The sequence below is a fragment of the Myodes glareolus genome, chromosome 6 (genome assembly GCF_982192425.1).
Source record: "Myodes glareolus chromosome 6, mMyoGla1.1, whole genome shotgun sequence".
Lineage (NCBI taxonomy): Eukaryota > Metazoa > Chordata > Mammalia > Rodentia > Cricetidae > Myodes > Myodes glareolus.
The window spans coordinates 116,119,069-116,142,387 of NC_142031.1; the positions used below are offsets into that span (position 1 = coordinate 116,119,069).

Below are 23,319 nucleotides of genomic sequence, written 5' to 3' on the forward strand. Positions count from 1 at the left end.
TGTCTTACCACACAAGCAGAGTGGGCTCTGTCAACTGTGTGCTAGTGTTTCCCTTATGAAGCCATCGTGTTTGATCCCCTTGAGACTGTCTACACCAGTGTCAAAGAGGCAGTCATGGCTTGGCCTTCTCCCCTGCTCTGGCTTTGAGTGTTGCCCATAGCCCGGACTTCCCCATACTTTTTGTTGGATCCTTATGATCAGTATGTAGGCCAAAGTACCATCTAGTGGCACTGAGGTGGCAGGAACTGCTGGTGTGACCTGTAATTTAGCACACTCCATGGCTTCACCTGCAAGGCATTCACTTTTCTATTGCTGCCTAGGTATATTTGTCTTTATCTCTGCAGCCACTCACTGTGAAAGGCTTATGGAGCAGAGTCTCCCTCAGTTGCCAAAACAATAAAATCTCAAGTTCTGTGGCAAACACAGGAGCTCCATCTCTGCAAATCACAGAATCAATAGCTGAACTTAGCCTGTGAGTCAGCATGTACTGTCTGCCATAACCACACAGATCTATGCCTTCAAGCACAGGGAAGATTGCTTGAAGCAGATGAGGATCGCCTCCAGGATGCAGATCTATGCCCTCTGTGATCCTTGGCATGAGGAGAGCCAGGGAGCAAAAAGGGGATGGGTAGAGATAGAGGCCTGGCAGTTGATCAGGACTCACATGTTTGTTGGACGCTTCAACTATAAAAGATAGGAGTCTGCCTGGAACTGGAACCAACAAAGAAGGGCATGTCCCCATATATGTGTACTGAACATAGCTGAATCCAGGAACTCATGGTATTCTGGCGAGTTTCTTTATTCCCTTCTGGTCATGCTGGGGATTGTCTCTTCTTCACCCCTCCATCCATCCTGCTGTCCCTCTCCTACAGCCCTCTCTGGCTAGAGTCCTGGCTGCTCATCTTACATCACTACAAACAGTCCATGCTGTATAGTCAGAAAAGATACGATCAGCCCCACCCCACTCATCAGAGCTGTATCATTTCAGCTCTTGGAACCAGGGGCAAAAAGTAGGCAGCCTGGACTCTCTCTAAGACTGAGAACCTGGACCCTTCAGGAAATCATGAGTCCAGCACTAAGTGCCCATCCCTGTTATTGCAGGTATAGAATTCTTGGAACACATGTGCCTGGACTGCAGACCTTTCCAGTGCCCAGGGAAGAGGATGGCAGTACACAGCCTCCCACTCCAAGCCACAGAACAAAGGGGAGAGACAATGGAGTTTAAAGGAAATGGCTAGCCCTACCTACCAGTAAAGCTTAGCGTATGTCTACGGAGCCACGCCCCAGGTACATGCCACAGTCCTTTTGCTGGTAGATAAACTCACTGGATCAGCAACTGTGACTGAATAAGAAGCCCAGCAACATAGCTTCCCTCAATGTAGGCCAAGAGAATGTCTTCCTGCACGCGGAGCTCAGGGTCTAGGAAGTCTCCTGGGAGCACTTCCTGTGTAAGTTTTCCATGCCTCCCAGCACTCTAGAGGGGCACTGTACATCTCTAGATACCTTGGTCCTGAATCATACTAAGGAAAATGTCTACCCATGGGAGAATGTTGATCTTTTCAGGGGACTTATTTGTTGCCTCTACTTTCCTGGTGGCACATGAGACCAGTCGCTAAAACAGTGACAAGGTCCAGGGGGGAAAAAACTAGACATACTACGTGAAGACCATGAGGCCGAGCCTGGAATGCTGGCCCCGAATAGGATGGAAGGCTGTCGGGTGCTGCCTGGGACAGTGAAGCCTCAAGTGTGGGTGACAATGCTGGCTAAAGACACGAAGAGACTTGTGAATAGCTGTAGATACCAAAGCCACCTTCACACGTAGCCCAACTTTGGCTGAGGCTGAAGAGCTACCAGGCACAGGAATAGCTCCCCGTGACCACAGCCAGATGGAAACTATTTTCTGTATCCACCCAAGGGCTGCATTTAGAGTATCTGAAGTGTCCTTGTGATTTCCACACCTGGCCTGCCTGCCCCTGGTAAGTTACAGTGAGCAGACCCCTGTGCTCTCCTAGATTCCTCAATGAGTATTACTCCCTTACCCGTGTCTAGAGCAGCATCAAGCCATAGGGATTCTACAGCCGAGCTACTTGCTGAGCTATCTGGCTCGCTGCATCCTCATAGCCATGGTCATGGCAATGGTCATCCCTCATCCAGGCCTCTGCCGATCTCCCTTATCCCCTCTGCTCTTCCATACAGTGTGTACGGTGGGGAAAGCAGCTCTCGTTTCCTCCTTTAGAACAAACAGTCAGCCACTGTAAGAGCATGGCCAGCCCTTCAGGGGTCCCCCACTGTTCTCAGATAAAGAAACATGATTATTAGGGTGTCTCTAGAAATCTTGTTAGCCACCCTTGCATCTTCCTTAGCCCCCTGCCCACACCCTCGGCCTGATCCAGCCATCCCGGCCCTCTTTGTTCCTCTGATGAGCTGCTCTGACTGACCCAGGACCTCAGCAAGTGTAGCCCTCTCTCCTGGGATGCTCATATCCTAGCCATGCCCTGTTCACCTTCTGATCTCAGCTCAGGTATGACTGTCCAAATGGACCTGCCAACCCTACAGATGAAGTGGACAGCATGTCCTCTTGGCTGTCCTTAAGACACCTAGAGGCTCCTCCCAGCAGTTGCCGACACCTGCTAAACTCCGGGAAGCCTTTCCAGGCCTTTCTATGGTCAACACCTGTGTTTCACAGACCCACTGTGAAGGAGGGAGTTTATGAACCACATGAAATTGTGAAGATCTGGTGCATGTTGCTACCTTGGCTGGGACCACTGGTCTGCCCCTGGAAGCATTAGGAGTGTTACATCTATGTACTTAGTTAGGATGTTCCCTCACCCCTGTGTCAAACCAAGTATCTCTACCATCAACACTGGGTAGGTTGGGGGGGATTTTTCCCCCTTGGAATATGAAAAGTAATAAATTACAATTCTCTGCATAAAGTGCTAGTTGATCATTCATAGAACATCCTGAGATTTTTCTCAGTGCCTGTCTTGGAAAAGACTTTGCCTTCTGTATTGAGATTCATACCAGTGGGCAGATCTCCTCCATGACTTCTGGACTCTGTCTTGGTTCTAGTGGGCACTGGGAAAGGGCAATGGCCAGTACTCTCTGGAAAGATGCATGGTCAGTCTATCTGAAACCCTCCTCTCTCTCCCCTGAGTTCTGCCTTTCAGATTTAATCCTGTCTTAACTCATGGAATAGAGATTGAAGGGGATACATTGCTCTGAATTTTGTAGGGTAGAGCAGAGGAGGACGTGTCAGAGCAGGAGGAAGGCAGGGGTCACCAGTGAGGAGAATGAGCCTGGCCAATGATATTGATTACGCTAATAACATGTTACCTTTAAATGTGTTCATAAGGCTTTGTCCTGCAGATTATCACCTTTCATCCTTAGAGGCCCCGCAGGTGTGGTTATCCATGTTTTGTGGAGAGGGGAATCAAATGGCAGAGCAATTAAGTGGGGTGCTGCCACATCCTGCAACTGCCTGTGCAGGACCTAAGAGAAAGAACCAAGTATACTGGATCTCAGGCTGACAGGAGAATGGGAGAATGTGAAATAAACTGGTTATCATTAAAATACGAAGCAATAAAATACCAAAGAATAGCATGTATGTTATGAACTAATAACATTATTATTGATTCTAAGACTAGACGGGGAATTTGAGTCATTGCAAAAATTGTCTAGCTTCTCAACCATAGCGCATGGCCTAAGAGGTATGTATTCTTGGGCCTGACTCTATCAGTATAGAAGGGTTGAGACTTGCCAAGTCTTCAAAGCTGTCAAGACCAAGAATACTGGCTGTCTCAACCAAATGACAGACTGATAGTAGAAGGTCACTGTGCCCCTTTGGATGGTGAAATGGTTAAAGAACAGGGAAAAGAAATAATGTTTATATTGTCTGTCTATCGGAGAGTCAGCTGAAGAAATTGAGCTCTTTACCCAGGGAATTATTTCCAACCATTTGGGGAAACTTCCATGAGAAGTACGTGTGAATGTGTGCATGTAAATCTGTATGTCAAGGAACAACCTCTTAAGTTCTCAGGCTGCTGAGCCTTCTGTTCTCCTGAGTTCCTGAGAAAGCTTGCAAGCACATGTATGTAAATCTCTGGGTCATATCTCTCCATGCTTAGGCAACTGAGCTCATGAGGTTTGAGGGCTGTGGCTGTCAAGCAGCAATTACACTTTACTTCCAGGAATTTTTGCTTCCTGATCTTCTCTACGGTAATGTTATTTTACGTGTGTGTGTGTGTGTGTGTGTGTGTGTGTGTGTGTGTGTGTGTGCGCGCACGTGCACACACGCGTGCACTCATGTGCATGTGCCATGGCAGGTTTGTGGAGGTCAGAGGACAGTTTGTGGGAGTCAGTTCTCTCCTTCTAACATGTGGATTCCAGGATTTGGATTCAGGTTGTTAAGCTTGGCAGCAAGTGTCTTTGCCCTCTGAGCCATTTCTCTGATCTTATTCATGATAACTTTAACTGATATGTAATAACTCTACATATATGGGGTGCACCGTGGTATTTCCATACACACATTTACAGTATGTGGTAACCTCGTCAGGGTAATTAGCATTTCTGTCTTATGTTGAGACTATTCCAAATCATCTCCTTAGGTGTTTTGAGACAGACTACGAATTACTGCCAGTCATAGCTGCTGTGTTGCACAACAGAACGCCAGCCCCAACCCTTCTGCCTCAAAGTGAGTTTGTGTATAGCTGAACACGTCCACCCCTCCCTGAGTGATCTTTCTTAATCTAATTAATGCTAGGGACGTCTCCTGGTAGGATCTGCTGGCTGCTTCCCTATGTGTCTGCCAGTCTGAACTCTGTGGGAGAGAGTGCCGTCTTCATAGTGGTATTCAGCATTGTTTGGTTTCTGACTTTGATAAGTTGATAATCAAAATAATCACCATGTAGAACAATTTCTCTCTATCATCACAAACACACTGGTGCTTTTAGCCCTCTGTGAAATTCTTTGATCTGCTTATCCGTGTCCTTTAACCATGCATTATAGCACAATGAGCAGGACTCGGGATTTCCATTTATAGAAACCTGTCTCAGGAAGGTAAGTCGCTGACAATGTTTTTCATAATGTACACAGTATTTCTATTGCAGTAAAAAATAGAATATACATCAAAGAACCAAGGGACAATTAATTAATGCACCACACGGGGGCTGGAGAGATAGCTCAGCTATTAAGAGCATGTCCTCCAGTGGACCCGTTTGGCTCTGTGCTGGCTGGTTTGATGTCGACTTGACACAAGCTAGAGTCATTCTGGAAGAAGAACCTCACTTGAGGAAATAATCCCACCAGAGCAAACCTATGATGTATTTTCTTGATTGAAGACTGATGTGGGAAGGTCTAACTCACTGTAGGTGGTGCCATCCCTAGGCAGGTGACCCTGGATTCTGTAAGAAAGCAGATTGAGGAAGCCAGTAAGCAACACCCCTCCATGGCCTCTGCATCAGACCTTCAGGTTTCTGCCCTGCTTGAGTTCCTGTCCTGACTTACTTTGATGTGGACTATGGTCAGTGAAATTGTAAGCAAAATAACCCTTTCTTTCCCAAGTTGGTTTTTGGCCACGGTGTTTCATCACAGCAGTAAAAACCCGCACTGTAATAGGTTCCCAGCTCCCATGTCAGGCAGCTCATAACCACCTGTAACCCAAGCTCCAGGACATCTGCCCCCATATTCCTCTTGAAAGACAGGAGAACCCCTGTGAGTGTGAACACGGCCCTGCCTTCTTCCGTGGAAACTAGAAGTCTGGATTCTAGGTAGTTACAAACCACCATAATGGAGACCTCCCCAGGCTCATGCCAAGTGAGAAAGGTCCCTGTGATCAGAGTTCACGGCTGCCTCCCATGCCTGTGGCTGCCACCAGCACCCACCACTCCTCTCGTCCAGATGTATTTTTCCATACCATACTGTCTACCAGCAGACTTCATAGTCTCCCTTTGCTAGGTTTCTAAACAACAGGAACAGAATGTTAGCTGGAGGTCAAGTTCTACCCAGAATGGAGCGTTTTTCAGTCTCTGGCCCATCACTGGTGATTCTAACTTGCCCTCCCATGGCCTGTTACTGAAACTGCTCCCGGGACTAGAAGGGGCCTTTGTTGTCTGAACAGAGACCAGTTCCTTCAAGAGCAGCCGTGGGTGCCGGTGTCAGCTGTAGGAATGGGAGGCAGCACTACTCAGTTGTGACTGGAGGGATCTCTCTCTGCTCAGCTTCTCTCTGCCACCTACAGTAGACATATCACCTTCACTACTTTCTTTGTGTGTGATGTTCCAACAGCGTGAGTTGGCCATGGGGTGTTTACTGCAGTGTTCCCAGCCCCCAACGGAGATTTATTCAGCAATCTTGAGAAATATATAACCTACTTATGACCATCACCTGACCAAGGCTGATGACTTTTCCACAATTTTTCCACCAGTCTGTTTTACACTAACATGTAGCAAAGCCAAGGCCCACCTGCCACACGCCTCCAAGGACAGCTATGGATGCAGCCCAGCAGAAAATCATAAGCATAGTTAAAACACGGGGTTTGTATACAACATAGTTCTCAATCGTAAGCTTTTCCATGACAGTGTATTATAGTGTCAACAGATTAGAAAAGCCTGCCCAAATAGTTTCAGATGGCATATCATGACCGCAGCTGAAGAAATGTCAGTGCAGTCATATCTGATGGAGTAACTCAAGAGAAAGAGCAGAATGGACCAGGAGAGGCGGCTGGAACCTTGACCACCACCTGGAGGTGGAGGTGACCCTGAGCCTCGAAAGTGGTGTAAAACAGTGACGGGGGGGGGGGGGGGGGGGGGGGGGGGCTTAGGAAATGCAATCGCCTCAGGGAGACATATGGAGTGAGATGTTGGGTTCACCATAGCTATTCTACTTCCCATCTGTAAACGGCTCTCACTTCAGTCAAACTGGCTATAGACTAATCAGTTTTCCACAGGTATTTTCTGATTGTAAATGGTCTTGGGAATTTTAGATTCAGTGTGGTCACAGGTGGAAGAACTCTCTTAGAAATAACCCTCCCAAGTCCTCTTCTGCAGCAAAGGAGAGCAGATGGAATAAGGGCAGTGGCCTGCTAGAGCCAGCAGCCGGCAGCTGGAGACCATGATCCAGGTTCCTCTTCAAGTCCAGCGCCCTCTCCTGTCACCAGCCCACCCATTGCTGTGCCACCGTCCTTGTGTTTTAACAAAAGCTATTCAATATGGCTTCCTTTTGGCCTTGATTTTCCACAACTAAAAGCTAATTACACCCAATTATAGTAATTATCTCATCCCTGGTTCCTCATGTAATTAGCCACCTCTTTAGCTGTGTGTCTCTTCCAGCTGTATTGGTAACCAGAGAGCATGTGGCTGCACTTTCCTTATAGTGTTCTGTGAGTTGTTTCTATAAATATTAAAGGTGTTCATTTTCACACACACACACACACACACACACACACACGCACGCACACACACACACTCAGTGGAAGTCCCCATTAGTCATAACCCAGATGATTCAGATTATCATTTAGATTAATACTGGTAGAGTGTTCTTCCATGGAAAGAGGAATAATAGTGTCTTATTGGTGTTCTGTTGCTGTGAAGAGATGCCATGACCACAGCAACTCTTATAAAAGGAAGCATTTAATAGGGGCTGGCTTCCATTCAGAGATTTAGTCCATTATCATCATGGTGGGGAGCATGGTGTCATGCAGGCAGACATGGTGCCGGAGAGGTAGCTGAGAGTTTCTACATCTAGATAGGCAGGAAGCAGGCAAAGAGAGAGCCACTGGTCCTAGCTTGGCTTTATGAAACCCCAAAGTCCACTGCCAGTGACACACTTCCTCCAACAAGGCCACACCTCCTAATCCTGTCAAGTAGCCAAATAGACTCCCTAATGACCAAGCAATCAAATCTACATGCCTGCGGGGCCATTCTTATTCAAACCACCACAAATAACTGCACCCAGGAAAGACAGCTTTGGAAATCCAGTCCCTTTCTGACCGTCACTGGGAGTCTTTGGTTGTTTTCCAGTTCTTGGTGCCTTCTTCAAGAAATTGAGAAAAATGCACATTCAAAACTAAAGCAGATATTAGTTTTATTAAGACTAAAACACAGGTAAAAGCTTTAGATACTTTGCCAAGAGAGACAGTAGCCCCTCTGAGTGTGAAATGCTTGAGAGCCTCCATCATTGTTTTGTAAAGGGCTGTTTGCTCAGCTGCTGTACCTCAATGCCTGGAGTAAATTCAATATGGTTTTCAGGAGAGAGACGTGAGTACCCATCCTTTTTCCTAACCTTATCACCGCCGCACTTGCTAACGTGGTGTGGATGAAGCGGAATTCTGGCGGACTATCTCAATCACGTATGAGACAATTTGGGGCTGCAGTGTCCCCCTCAAATAGCAGCCTGCCAGGGAGGAAGAACTACGGTATGGGTCCTAGGAGGATCTGCTTTCCTACCCACTGGACGAGGCCCCAGCCCCTCTCCCTGCCTATGGCGCTCTTGGTTTCTCAGAGGCCTGCACACTCTCAACTTTCTTCTGTGGAGGACCGCTCTGACCCCTGCATCTCCCAGTGTTTCTCCTCCTGGCTGGGGAGGGGGGCAGGGAAAGATCTGAGGTATCTCACTTGCAGTCTAGCAAAGTTCACATCTGTTGACCTTCCCCAAGCCTCCTCCATGTTTCATCTTCCTCCCTCCCTCTTATTCACATGACTTATGCAGTCGCTCAAGAATGAACCTTCCTGGCTACGCGCTCCACATTCCTCGTGTTCTTCCTGTGTGTCTTCTCTATCTCTCACAGCCCTACCCAACTCTGCTAGGTCTCCCACCCCACCCCCACCTCCACCCCTCCTCTACCCCCCCCCACCCGCTGTGATGTTGTTTTTAAAGGCATTAATTCAGTTCTATTGTCCTCCTGGGCCTCTGCTTCCCATTATAAAAGGAAAGTGATCCAAGCTTCTGTGGGACACAAGGCACCCTGATGTCCCCTGTCTCTCTCCTTATCTAAGGACTCCTCCAGGCTCCAGGGATGACCACTGCACATTCATTCCTGATTGTTCTCATTTTCTTGTTATAATCTGACACATTCTTCTTCCAAATCCGTAGTCACTTGGCCCCAAGTGCTTGAGATCATAGAGAGAAGAGTGTGACACAGAGAAGCTTCTTCAGGTCATGATGAATAGGAAGCACAGAGAGAGGTAGGGGACAATGGGAACAAGATTAATGTCCTGCCTTCCAGACAATCACCACCTGTTGGAGTTTCCAGAACCTCCCTGGAGTCGTTCTTTTTCTCGTTGCTATGACAAATCTCCTTCAGGAAGGGAAGAGTTCATTTCTTCTCACGGTTTGAGAGTACTATGCATCATGGTTGGGAAGGCATGTCACCAAGAACGTGAGGTGATTGGTCCTTGCATCCAGAGTACTGTACATCATGGTTGGGAAGGCATGTCAGCAAGAACATGAGGTGACTGGCCCTTGCATCCAGACAGAGATGAGTGTTAGCGCTCAGCTGCCTTTCCCTTTTGTTTCCGCCGAGGACCCCACCTGTAGCGTGGTACCACCCCAGTTAAGCTGGATCCTCTTGTCTCAGTTAACCTAACCAGAGGCTCCCTCCCAGATATGCTCAGAGGTGCATCTCCATGGTGATTGTAGACCCTGCCAAGTTGACAATTAGCATTAGCCATCATACCCCCATGATAGCGCCCCAGCTGGGGACCAAGTGTTTAACACGGGTGCCTGTGGAGGACTCAGCCAATGAAAAGAGGAGAAAGGTGGATTATCCCCGATAGAAATTGAAACCATCCATCTTTTGTGCTCCCGCTTCACACAGCGCCTTCCCACAGACCCTCCGGGTAACACCCCAGACAGAAGGAGCATGACAACCGACAGGAGCAGGAGGTGTGCTCCTGGGCTTACTGTGTGTGCTGTGTGCTGTACACTGTGTGCTGTGCCGTTCTCAGCACTGCACATTCATCCATTTACTTGGCCTCAACCCATGCTGAGGCCATCTTCTGGGACCTGCCCTAAACAGTCCATTTCCTCCACCCAGAAATGTCCAGGACCTCCCAAAGAAGTATCACAAGTGGGGAAATCTACTAAAAAAAAATGCACAGAAGCCAACAACTGACTTAAGGGTCCATCACCATGCTTCGGGTACTTGGTGTCCACTGCCCTAGCCCAAAGTGCCCTGTGCTGTGGGGAACTGGATTCCCACTTTGAGTTTGAGCTGTCGCAGGCCACAGACAGCCCCGGCTCCCATGTCATCACATCTAGCACCCCAGCCAGGCCTGCAGGGAAGAAGAAGCTAATCATACAGACAGATTTTAGTCGTGGAGGACCTTCACTACCAGATGGAAAACTATATTTTGAAGTGAAAGGAAATGGGCCCGAGGGCATGAGGAAAATGGTCCTTTGGTAAAGACGACTGTGGCTGGAATCTGTCAGCTGAACCAGGGAATAGAAGGCTGTCTCCTCTATCAGGTCAGGGAATATGAGGAATGTAGCAAACCAAGGCGGGGAGGCTAATGTGGACTAGGCAGAGGGATTGAGGCATGTATGGCCAGGTCTTAATGTCAGCAGCCTCTTCTGAAACATTGTCAGCCCCGGCCACATCCATTTGGAAGAATAAGATCCTGAACCCTCTGCCAGCTGCGTGCCTAATGGTTAAAAGCCATGCCTGTATCCCAACATGAATGGGCCAGGAGCTACACCCCAGCACCTCACTGTCCCTGCACCCAGCACCACCGATGCGCGCAGACAGCACTGACGGTGTCCTACCTTCCTTCCTGATATCACCAGAGCGCAGAGCGCTAATGTGAAGAGTGCCCCGCAGAGCGCAACTCTCCACAGCTCTCCCGAAAGCCGAGGCAGAAATACCCAGCACTGCACATTTTAGTCGGGCAAACTACTAATTGGCTGCAGCCCGACTTGATTCAAGAAGCCGCTGCCAGCTGAGTGCAGAGAAGGAGCTCAGATTTAAGGGGTTCATCCTAGGCGAACCTGGAAGAACAGGTGCATAAATTAAATTAGGATGTGCCCTTGCTTCTGGAAGCTTTCCAGCTTGCTTCAGCTTGAAGTGAACATGTTAGAAAAGGGGAAGCCTGAACCGAAAACTGTTCACGAAAGAAGCTTCCAGAGCCACCATGCTGGATTTTGGCATAAAACATTCACAGGCCTGGAGGGGCAGGCCTGTCAGCCCAGCCACTCAGGAAGCTGAGGCAGGAGGGTCCCAAGTTCGAGGTCAGCCTGGAGAGTTTGATGGAACCTCAAAATAAAAAGTGAAAGGAAAACCGGGGGGGGGGGGTAAGAACTCAGGCAAGACCCTATGTTCAGTTTCCAGTGCTACAAACAAAGGAGGTAGGGAAGAGTCCATGTTTGTCCAGTACTATAAACAAAGGAAATACAAAAGAGTCTGTGTTTTTGCTTTTCTATATTAAGTAAAATACCTTCTCCTAATATTTTTTCTAGAATTTCTTTAAACAAAATCAAACAACAAACAAAACTAGCCCTATTTCCTGACCTGCCCTCTAGCTGGTGTAGTCTGCATGCCGTGAAGTCCAGGTCCAGATGCTTGGCACATGGGCAGAACTGACAGGGGCTCTGCCTATAGGCTATCTTAGTGTGATGACTTGGGAGCTGGGCCAGTCCCTGGGCCACTGAATCTTAAATTTGACTGCACATCAAAGTCACCAGGATGTACTTCAGATTACTTCTACTTGGATCCCACTGCAGAGACTCTGGCCAGACTGATGGTCTGAGCACTAGGAATTTTCTAAAATTTCCCAGTGCCCTTTGTTGCGTTGCATTCTGAGAACCGTCGCATGCACCAGCTCTGTCCCCTCCCCTAGAAAGCCAGTGATGCCCCCTAGGTCTGACTCACTGTGACACAATGCAACTCTCCTAGTCTGTCACCATCACCGTGAGGCCCAAGAGAATGGCCAGAAATCCTCGCCCCTACCCATCAGCTCAAACCTCGGCTCACTCATACCATGGCTACTGCTTGCTAAACCCACTGTACTGTCTCCTCCCTCTGTGTGGTCACACCTGTGGTGGCTACAGTCATCCTATCAGACTCTTCTCCCTCATGTCCCTCTTCTCTGACCACACAGACTCTGGACCCATCCTCAGCAGTGCTACCCGCCCCCCAGACACTAGTCCCCAGCTCTCTGTGAGTTCCAGTCTCCTCCTGCCGAGCCTCAGAAACTGGCTCCATGTCCCTTCTTCATTGAGCCTCTGCTCCCAATAATCTTGTCCCCATTTCTCCACCTGCCTTGCCCACTCCAGATCCGACCCTTCTCTGTGCTTTTATCTGTCCTTCCAGCTTCTCAGTCCCTTTGGATCCCATGAGTTCGGGTCTCAGCTGAAAACCTCCTTTTAGGGATTTTGGTACATGCTGTAACATAGATGACCCTTGAGGACACTGTGCTCAGGGAAATGAACCAGCCACAGAAGGACAGGCACTGCCTGGTATGTGAGCAGCCTTGAATGGACAGCTCACAGAGAGCTGAAGCCCAGTGCTAGGTGCCAGGGGCTGTGGAGAGATGTCAGTAGCTGTGCTTCATGGGGCAGAGTGTCAGCTGGGGATTGTGGAAACATTCTGTGGGTGGACAGATGATGTGTAAAAGAGTTTGGTGATAATGAACTGTGGATTTTTAAGTAACCAATAATGCAACTGCTTCTCACCCCTTTTGTAAGGAAGCTTGGCCTGCCCTGGCCTGGGCCAAACAGCCCATGACTTCCCAGATTTCCCACATCTCCACCTTAGGATAGCCCTTGTCAAGATCTGAACTCCTCAAAACATAGTGAATACTATTGTCACATGACAGTACCCACCTACTGCCATCCAGACACACGGCAGGCTCGGACAGGCCCTCGCCACCCCCGCTCCCTGAGAAAGCTGGAGTGATGGAAAGCTAGCTCTCCAATCCCTTAGCCTGCAATTTAATCAGCAGGGAAAACCACATTGGTGAAATATCAACCCAATTCAAAGTACCATTGTTCCAGTACTCAGGAATATCAAGTCACACATTGTCCAATCATAACACAATTGACATAACATAAATTGACAGACGATGGTGGCATTGAGCAGACTGCAGAGTTTGAGTGTCTGATCAATCCCTCAATATGGATTGTGTGGCAGGGGAATCAACCACAAATGCTTCCATGACCACCTTTGTTCAATCAAATGTACGCAGCAAGGGAGCAAAAGCCTGGCGATTTCAAATTTAAGAACACCTAAGCCCACTCCTTGCTTAATTCTGCTGTTGTTTCTTCTTCCCAATTTAGATATTTATCTTTGAGAACAACATCTACTACTGCGCACATGTTGGGAAGCAGGCGATCCGAGTGGTCTCCACGGGGAAGGAGGGTGTGGTCTACAATGGCCTCAGCGACTGGCTCTATGAAGGTAAGACCTGCATGCAAAGATGCCGAGTCTGTGCCTGCACGCAGGGCGGCTGCTGCAGTGGCTGCATTCGGCTTCTGAACCAGCCGTCTTTTCTCTTTGACTTTAGTTATAAATTTAACTTCAATTTCTTGAGAGCCTTTGAGCTTCAGGGAACAAACATCAAGTCAGCATTCATAGGTGGCAGGTGCGGGGTCACACAGGTGGCCAAGTATGGGAGACTCACAGGTGGCAGAGGTGGACCCTTACAGGTGGCCAGGGATAGGGTTCTCATGGGTTCCAGGTATAAGGGGCTCCACTGAGCCCATTGTTACTTCTATGAAAGGAGAGGTGCTTCATGGGAAAATTGCCTGAGTGCTCCGGGTATAAATGTATGTGTTCCTCCACTCTCTCCAACAGTTAAGAAGCCTGTCTGCTTCTGGGAGAGGTCAACTGTTTTAGTTGCCTTGGTGACTCAATACCTGACAAAGGCTACTTAAGGAACAATTTGTGTTGGCTCACAGTTTGAGGGGACAGTCCACCCTGGTGTGGGTAAGAATGATGACAGCAGCATGAAGTGTCTAGTCGCATTGCATCCACAGTCAAGACATAGAAGGTGAAGGATGCTGGCTCTCAGCTTTCTTCTCCTTTTCATTTGGTTCAGGACCTCATCCTAGAGAATGATGCCACCCACATTTGGGGTGAGTCTTACCACCACTGTCAACCTGATTAGAGGATCCTTCATAGGTACATCCGAAGCTTGTCCCCTAAATCCTGTCAGGTTCACAGTCAGTATTCCCCTTCCCAGCAAAATTGGAAAAGGAAATTAAACCCTTCTGAAGAGCCCAGACCCCTTGGGCTGCTAGAACCAAAGGTCACAAAAATTGCTCTTTTGACACTGGCATCTGTGCTCCAGGTTCTTGGGAGTGCACCAGAGGACAGTGTGTGCCTGGCAAATCCCAAACCCTTACTCACTGGCTCACTTCAATGTCCTCAAAGATCTCCTCTTCTTCTTTTTTGGAAGCAGAGTTAAGAGCTTATTAAAATGTATTTTATTAGTTCTGAGAGAATTTCATAAAGTGAGGTTAATCATAGTCATCTACTTCCTCTAACTTTTCTAAGTCCACCTTCCTTTTCCCTTTATAATAATAAATCTTTTAGTCATGTTAGTTAGGTTCTTTGGATGCATAGAAATTGTATTCTGCATAAATAGGTAATCGTCAACCACTTCAAAGAACTATAGAAAATGGCATTTAAATAACTTTGGATTCTGTTGACATGAGACACAAATGCTCCTGGCAGCACCAATCTATTTCCAAGAGAGTGTTGGACACTGAAGACACTCCACTTGGAGCTTGTTTTCTTGGCAAAACTGGCCTTTGAGCAAAGAACTGCCTCTGCCTTGACCACTGACAAAATGCATGGTGTCTAGACTGGACAAGCAGGACACAAGCAAAAAGACTACCAAACCTTACCAAGACAGAATAAAACAGTTTTTCAAATTTTCCTGTCTCTGAAAATGGTCTGTCAGATACTCTAGGCCTTAGCCAAAGTTGGTTGCCCCAGTGTTGCAAATGAGAATTTGGGTGATTGCCCAGGTAGCTGGTTGTCTCTGTCATTTCTTGCACCTTTTAGAGTTTGCTTGATTGCACTTCCTGCTTACTCAAGTAAGATTATTTCCCTTCCAAGGTCTTTGATGGGGTTGAAGACTACATAGTTGTAGTTGTAGTTACTTTCCTCTCATGATTTAGTCAAACCATTTCTAATGTAAGACTTAGACTTCTTAGGATAGGAGAACTTATTGAAACATTTAGCATTTGTTTCTTGCTTGATGTTGCTCATGCTGGTTGTAATTCAAATTTTTATACTTGATATTTGTTCTTATTGTACGTAGTTTTGAATTGGGCTTGGAATTCTCTTATTTAGACAAAAGGGGGAAGTGTTGTGGGAAGTCCTTCGGTCAATGGCCTTTGGGATGCTGGCCCGCTTTGGGTGTGCTCTTGTGTACTATAAATGCAGATGTAGGGGCATGCACGAGCCCCTTAGTTGCTGAATTTGGTTCCAGTTCCCCATTCATGCAAAGAACTGCTGATCACTACTTCTTCTGTGAGTCTACCCCTAAATAAATAGACGTTTATGATCCTCCATTCTGGGCTAGTGTGGGACTATTTTATTATAAATTGCAACAGCATTCTACCTCTCTGCCCTTGAAGTCCACTCCATGGCCCCTTCCTAATTTCCTGAGCTCTATGAGCATTCCAAATAAAACACATATCCCTAAAGAGCCAACAGTAACATCCATTATATCACACATACAAGAAAAAACAAGTCATGTTTGTCTATCTAGTTCTGAATGATTGTTTCCAGCTCAATCTATTTGTCTGTGAATTTTATAATTTCTTTTTTCTTAATAACTGAGAAATATCCTGTTGTGTAAATGTACCACATTTTCATTATCTGATATTTTCATCAGCTGATAGACATCTAGGTAGTTTCTATCTTCTGGATATTGCAAATAGAGCATCAGTGAGCATGGGTGAACAGGTACCTCTATAGGAGGACATAGAGTCCTTTGGGTATACATCTAAAAGTGGTATAGGTGGATCATGTGACAGATCTATTTCCAGCCTTTTTAGGAACCTCTACACTAATTTTCGTCATGTTTGCATTCCTACCAACAATGAATAAATGTCCCCCTTACTCTAGAACATGCCAGAATTTGTCCTTGTTAGTTTTTTAGATGCTAATTACACCTATGGGGGTTCCATCCAGGAATTCCTGTATCTCCTGATACCATCACCTGAGAGTCTCATGCTGCCACCTATGAATCTGACACACACACAGCCTGTGACACTTCCCAGCACTATGCCACAGGTAGGGTGGGGAGGTCCGTGTGACTCAAGTCCAGGGTCAGCTGCTGCTTTAGAAATATAGATGTAAACAACATTTAAGCTATTTAGTCTAGGGACTATATTAGTCTAAAGACAACATTCGTCTAGGGACGGCTTAAATGTGTCTTGCCTCTTAGCCTAAGACTGCATGGCCACATATGCGGTAGGTAGGTTAGGGAAGATCAAGGATGCTCTAGCTTCATGGGGGCTGATACCAGTTCCCCCTGGAACTATACATTTCTTAGGTCTGGACTTATGCCTTATGGGAGCATATGGTGTGTAGGGGAGATATACTTCCCATCATAGCCCACTGAAATCTCAGGTTTTAACAGATTGCGAGCACAGCCAGGTGTGCCATGCTCCCCAATCAGAATGCCATACGCGTCTGTCATTCCAGAGTTCCCTGGGCCCCTTTCTGCTCAGCTCCCCTCCCCACAGCATTCTCTCCTGGAGAGCCCAGCCGTCTGTTTCCGTCTGACAGACAAGCTGAAACTTGTACATGCAGGCAAGGTGGACTCTCCAGCCAATCTCTTTAGTGACCCAGTGCTACTCAGTGTTCATATCACTCGTAAGAACCCAGTTTGCTGCTGCCCTCTGAGACCCAGGGCAGTCAACTCTGAGACTTAGTTTCACATGACATCCTGGCACGTTCCTGAGGGGACTGATGGGGTGAAATAGATGCTGGACTGACCGATGTCCAGGCTTGCTTCGTTCCGAAGTGGCCCCGAGAACAGCAACCCAAGCTCTCCCCAGCCCCTCCATCTGCCCTGGGTGCAGTTCCGTGTGTGCCCAGTAACCCACAAGAGAGCTCATCTCACATACCAGACACAGTCATGAGAGAGGACCCTGAAGTCCTGTGTTCCAGGAGATAACAAAAAAGCCTCTGTCTGAGAAGCAACCAGAAGACCAAGCCCTGTTAGTGCTTGCCGTGTGAGAGGCCTTACCAGGCGCATCCAGCCTGTGAGGACAGTCAGCACAGCAGCCCCAAATCATAAACATACTTAAGCATCATGGCATATTTTTAAGATTTCTTTGGTTTCATGACTGCAGAAAATGAGGGCAGATTTTCTGCATGGTAAATGGGTATGCATGCCCACCTCTTGCCTATGTGTGATGCCTTCCAAATCTGGATTGGGCCTGCTATCTGTCTTGCTGGGAAGTGGTTAATAGCAGGGCTAGGGGTGGGGGCAGTCACAGAACCACATGTGAGGTCCATCCTGACCTTCTAAAGCTCTTACATCTCTAAGAACTCAACATTTGCAAACAACACACTGGAGAGACCCAATGTGAGTTGTGACCAAAACGGATTTAGAACAACACGGCCAATGGCATCCACTAGAGAGCCTTTACTTATGTTAAAAAAAAAAAAAAAGCTGTTACATTAACAGTAGCTGTATTAACTATTGTTTAACTTAGTCACTCATGTTTTATTGCGAAGGAAAGAACATAGTATCTGTTCTGGTGCCATTCTACTGCTGTGATAAAACTCTGAGTGAAAGCAACCTGGGGAAGAGAGAAGTTTGGTGCTCACAGCCCATTGCTGAGGAAAGTCAGGACAAGAACCCAAGCGGGAACTTGAAGCAGAATCCATGGAGGAACACTGCTTGTAGGCTCACTTGCTGCCTTGTGGTAGCTTTCATATGTGCCCAGCACCATCAACCTAGGGAATGGTACCTCCCACAATGGGCTGGGCACCCCTATGTGAATTAACAATCAAGGTAACACCCCTCAGGCATGCCCACAGCCCAATCTGATGTCGGCAAGTCCTTGGTTGAGGCTTCCTTATCAGATGACTCTAAGTTGTGCCAAGTTGACAATTAGAGCCAACTAGGGCGATATGTTTTTAAAAGATAGGAAGAGAAAGAGAGAGACAGAAGCATCCAGGCTGATTTCCCAGGTGGCCATTCTGCCACAGTTTAGTAACTGTCTGTCTTGAACTTCATGGGAGGCCGGTGCAAGCTAAGCTCCTTGAGGGCCCCACAGAGAAGGGCCTTGGGTCTTGCTGCAAGAGCCTTGGCTCGCTCTGTAACTAATCTCCTTAATAACATCCATAGCCAGGAGGTCTGAAACATCTTCCTCAGTATCTCAAAGAGAAAAATCATTGCTTTGCCATTCAAGTCAAGCTTAGCTTTAGCGAATCCGTTGAAAGGATTCTTTACTTTCTTCAAGGCATTTACAAGAAATCACGTAGATATGCTAACAGAGACTCAAATATTTCAAATCAATCTTTCTGAGATGGGGCAGCTTAATCTGCTTACCCTTCTTCCCTGTATGGTTCTACATGCTGATGCTCAGACTTCTGAACCTGAGGACCTGGGAGCCCTGGGGATATTGTTTCCTTTTTTTAATAACAGGAGAATAAACTTAGAATATTGCCTTGGCCTAATCAGTGACTTGACTGTTTTATTTCCAGCCTCCCACTTCAGAGCAGGCTGGGGGTGGGTGGGAGAAATCAGACTCTGAATGTTTGCAGAGAGCCAGCTTGCCTGGAAGGATTAGTTCTGAGAAATGGCTAAGGTACAGAAAGTGAGACACATCCTGCAGTCTCCAGTTATTGGCAGCAAGACAGTGCATTGATTTTTGTTTCCCAAAAAGAGCCTCAGACATATTGACCCCTTCAGAATGCTGGAGACAGGAGAGAAGCAGAAATGTGGGGGCTACTGGGAATCTCAACCCCTTGAGCAGAAAGATCTGCCAGTAGACTACCAGACAAAATTCAAGCTCAGGACTGGCTGTGTGCCCCCACACCATCTTCTGCATGACTTCCAGGGTTTGGAGGGACCAGAGACTAGCTTTTGTCCTGTGAGGAAATGCCGTGTAGCATAATGGAATTGTGGTTTAATGGAAAGAAAAAGACAACTTGATAGAATCAGTGGTTTTTAGTTTTACTGAACTTGGTTCTCCATAAACTAAATTGAAGGTGTTACTAGAATGTTCTGACGGTAGAGAAATGTTCCATGAGGAATCTGTGCCCTCAACAGGACTTAGTAATTCAAAATGTCCCCAGTGTGGGAGTGTCTGAGCGGAGAGTTGTAATTATCCAAATTTTTACAAAGGTTCTTTGTTGCCATGGTTACAGAGCTGGTTGCTACCCTTTATTTATAATACTGTCGGCTCATTTTCATCCTTACCAAGTGCATGAGCAAGTGAGGGCTAACACAGAATTCTTGTTGGGAGTGTTCTAATGGCAAACCTTTAAGTCCCTTAATGTTCCTTTTTGGTGAGGAACCAACCGTCCATTCCTCCACTGCTAAACAGAGTTTGCAGGACCCAAACCTAACATGGTTGATCAAAGCCATGCCTCTCTTGTACAGTGGTCATGTCTGGTGAGAATCAGCTGCCCTGGGGCCATGAGAATGGCCTCTCTCTCCCTGTGTATAGGGCTAGGAACTCTCACCCCAGTTCATCTGAAAGAATGGGGAAAGGCCAAGAGGCCATAAACTCGAAAAACTGTCTACAGAACACAGCCTGAAGCCATAAGAAGTCTGAGGTAGCCAGGACCTGAGAAAGTGGCCTGGAGGATATTTACTTCATTGTTTTTTAAAGCCAGATTTGTGTAGATGACATTCCAGGGCTGACCTTTAACCTTACTAGAGCGGGTTAGGTGCCTGGAACATGGGGTCAGATCAACAGAAACTGTTTGACAGAGCGATGCTGCCCAGGCGGATGTGGCAGGGGCATGCTCACTATTGCTCTTGGGTAGCTGTGCCTGGTGCCTTTCCGCCAACGTGGCCTGAGGACCATCAGGTGGTCTTTGACCAGCAGTGACAGAGAAGTAATGTCGGGACAGTGTGAGCTCTGTGGTGTCTTCTGCAGTTCTCTGGGAAGCAGTGTGGAGGGACGGAGCCTATTTGGCCATGTGGCCGTTGGCATCCTCTCCCACGCCTATAGTAGCTATGGAGAGACTGAAGTTAGTTTTGAACCCTCCCCCTTGTTTGGACCTGTCCAGCTAGACTGTTTCTTAGTCACTGACAGCTGCTGCTTTTGGAGCCCAACGTTCCTTATGATCAATTGTAGAAATTCAGTATTTTGAACCCCATATTGGCTCTACCTGTGATGTCTAGAGGATGCTGTGGAAGTAAAATTAACGATGGGAATATCTAAATGTAATCAACACTCACCAAGTTTTCTGCCCTCTGAGGTGCCTGCCATACAGCAGAGCAAAGGAAAACTGGATTAGCCATGGTTTAAGCAAGAGGCTTATTGCAGCTAGGATCTAATGTAACTGGAAAATTGTTTTCCCTGCCTGGCTCTGCTCTAGCCTCCAATTCCGTCTAGCAACTGGCCTCAGCTCTGATAGCAAGAGGATCGTGTCTTGTGGAGGAACAGAGGAAACGGTGAGGGCCTTTCAGGAGGGACGCCTTTTGCAGTGACCAGGGTGAGATGGTGGTTCTTTGCTTCTCTGCTTTCTCTGAACTGGTGCCAGCCAGATTCATGGGTCTAGATTTCACACAGGTCAGCCTAAGAGCAATGGACGAAGACAAGAAATCAAAACCAGGACACAGCATAAAATGTGGCAGTCGTGTCCAGAGCCGGGACAACCAGGGTTCTCGTCACTGTTCAGCTGCCCTGTGCCAATGTCCCCCTCTGGCCCCAGGTCCTATTGGCCCCTTCCCCACATCACCCCCCTTCTTGCCTTTCCACCCTTTCACTTCCGCAACTCCAAAACTGAAATGTGGGTGTGTCTTCAGTAACATGGACTGTTTTTCTCACACTCCACTCTTTGCTCCAAGATCACTGCGCAATGACAGAGTCTTTTCTCACCTCATCCAAGTTTTCCTTAAAGACTGTCTGTGGCTATTGGTTCTTTCGTCAAAGAATTACAGTGCAAGAGAGCTAGAGTGGCATTTAGAACATCTGTCCCGGGTGAGCCAGCTGTTTCTGTAGGCAGACAGATAATAATTTGCTTGAATTTGGCAGGTGATAACTTGTCGGTGCTCGATTCTGCTTTTACAGGAACCAAGCAGCCATAGACCCCCAAGAAAACAAATGATGTGGCAGTGTGCCAAAACAAACCTTTATTTATGGGCAATGAAATTTGCTTCCATGGAATTCTCTAACATTATTAAATCAGCATCCTGTTTTTAATCTATTAAAAAGCAGAAAACCAACACTAGGGAGTGAGTTCGGTTGGGGGATAGCTCAAAGGACCCGTGTTAATTCCAGCCACGCATGGAGGCTGCCTGTGATCCCAGCACTTGGAAGTAGAGATGGGGAGTGGATGGGGTGCCCTGTGAGCAAGCTAGCTGGTCAGACTAGCGGAGTCAGAGGGCTGCAGCTCACAGAAAGACCATGTCTCAACATGTAAGGTGGAGGACAGTCAAGAAAGACAATAGATGCTAACCTCAAATGTCCACATACACGCATGCACCGTAAACACGCACCTGTACATGTGTACATACACACATACAAACATACACATATCCACACACCTTGCATAGACAGACAGACAGACAGACACGCACACACACACACACACACACATCAATTCTTAGCTCACAGATCACACAAAAAGGGGCAATAAGGAGAGTTTGGCCTAAAAGTCATGGAGGGAGCTGGAAATCTAGTTGGGAGTTTTCTGTGAAGCTCAGAGCTGAAAGACCATGGTAACTTGTAACTGCGCATTCTCGTCCCTGACTCCTAGAACAAGTACGAACAGAGCCAGGCTGGGGGAGTGATATGTTCAGCAGAAATGACAAAAGCAAGCAGGAACAGATCACACACACTGTTGAAGTTTAAGTCGACAAAGTTCGGGAGCTGGAGAGGTGGTTCAGGGGCTAAGAGCTCTATCATGAGAATGGCGTTCTGATCCCAGCACTCATGTCAGTGATGCAAACACCTGTAACTACAGCTCCAAGGGATCCGTCGCCTTCTTCTGGTCTACACACACACACACACACACACACACACACACACACACACACACAGAAGGACACGAGGATAGAAATTTTAATTTTAAAAACAAAGTTGCTTTTGTCACCCTTTGTCACTCAAGCCCCCTAGATCAGGATGGCACTAAGGTCAAGCAGGGTCCCAGGCTTCTGTTCCTCCCCCTTCACAAGCATCACAGACTCATTATGGACAAGAGAATGGTCTAGGGAGATACAGACTGGATAGTAGGTGCTAGGGCTTAATATGGCAAGATAGTTCTGCTCGTAACTCACTGTCTAAATGTGCCATATGCCCCCAGGGTGCCCGAGTACCATGGCGCAGGTGCTCAGAAAAGGGCATAAACAAGCTTGAGACACCATTCTGCAAAATATGTGATTGAAGCAGAAAGAAGGGAAAGGGTCATTTGGGCATGTGGCTGCTGACATCATGGCAGACCAGAAAGAACAGACTGGGACCAAAGGCAGGTGTCTTCTACCAGCCAGGCCCCACCTCAAAGGATGTACTGCCTTCAAAATAGGGACAGACCATTCCAAATAAGAACATGTAGGGGACATTTCACAGTCAAACAGTAAGATTCCTCCCCACCCCCCACCAGTTCATGGTCATCTCATAATACTAAATGCAGCCAATCCAACTTCAAGAGCACCAAGTCTTAACAATCTTAACTTACCAAGTCTTAGCACATTTCAACAGTGTTGGGACTCAAAACAGTCTCTCAGCTGTGGACTGCCCAAGCTTAAAAATTATCATTACAAAAGAAGAGTTGTGAAGATAGCAAAGAGAGACTGGACCAAACCCTGGAAGCACTCTCTTTCCAATGCTCTGGAACTGTCAATGGGTGTGGTCTTGTCTTCAGCACCTTTCCTTCTGTCCCAGCACAAGCGGGTGACTCTTCAGCAGCACCAATCTTTGTAACGGTGTCTTCGTTAGCGCTGTGTGGCTGTGATGGAACACCGTGACCAAAAGCAATTTGCACATCCTTTGAACCGTTTATCGTCAAAAGCAATCAGGACAGGAACTCAAGCAAGGCAGGAACCTGGATGCAGAGGCCGTGGAGAAGAGTCGCTTACTGGTTTGCTCTCTGTGTCTTTCTCAGCCTGCTTTCCTACAGAACCCCAGGACCACCAATCCAGAGATGGATCCACCCACAATGGGTTGGGTCCTCCCCCATCA

The 23,319-nt window shown here is 47.3% G+C and overlaps 1 protein-coding gene across 4 annotated transcripts in view; it reads left to right on the forward strand.

Annotated features, from left to right (window-relative positions):
* Positions 1 to 23,319, forward strand: part of Dpp6 (dipeptidyl peptidase like 6) — an 868,555-nt gene that overhangs the window by 733,599 nt on the left and 111,637 nt on the right. For all 4 annotated transcript variants that reach the window (XM_085691109.2, XM_048440198.3, XM_087907530.1 and 1 more), the window contains exon 8: positions 13,267 to 13,387. In XM_085691109.2, the coding sequence (XP_085547235.2) occupies positions 13,267 to 13,387 (121 nt within the window). The remainder of the gene's footprint in view (positions 1 to 13,266; positions 13,388 to 23,319) is intronic.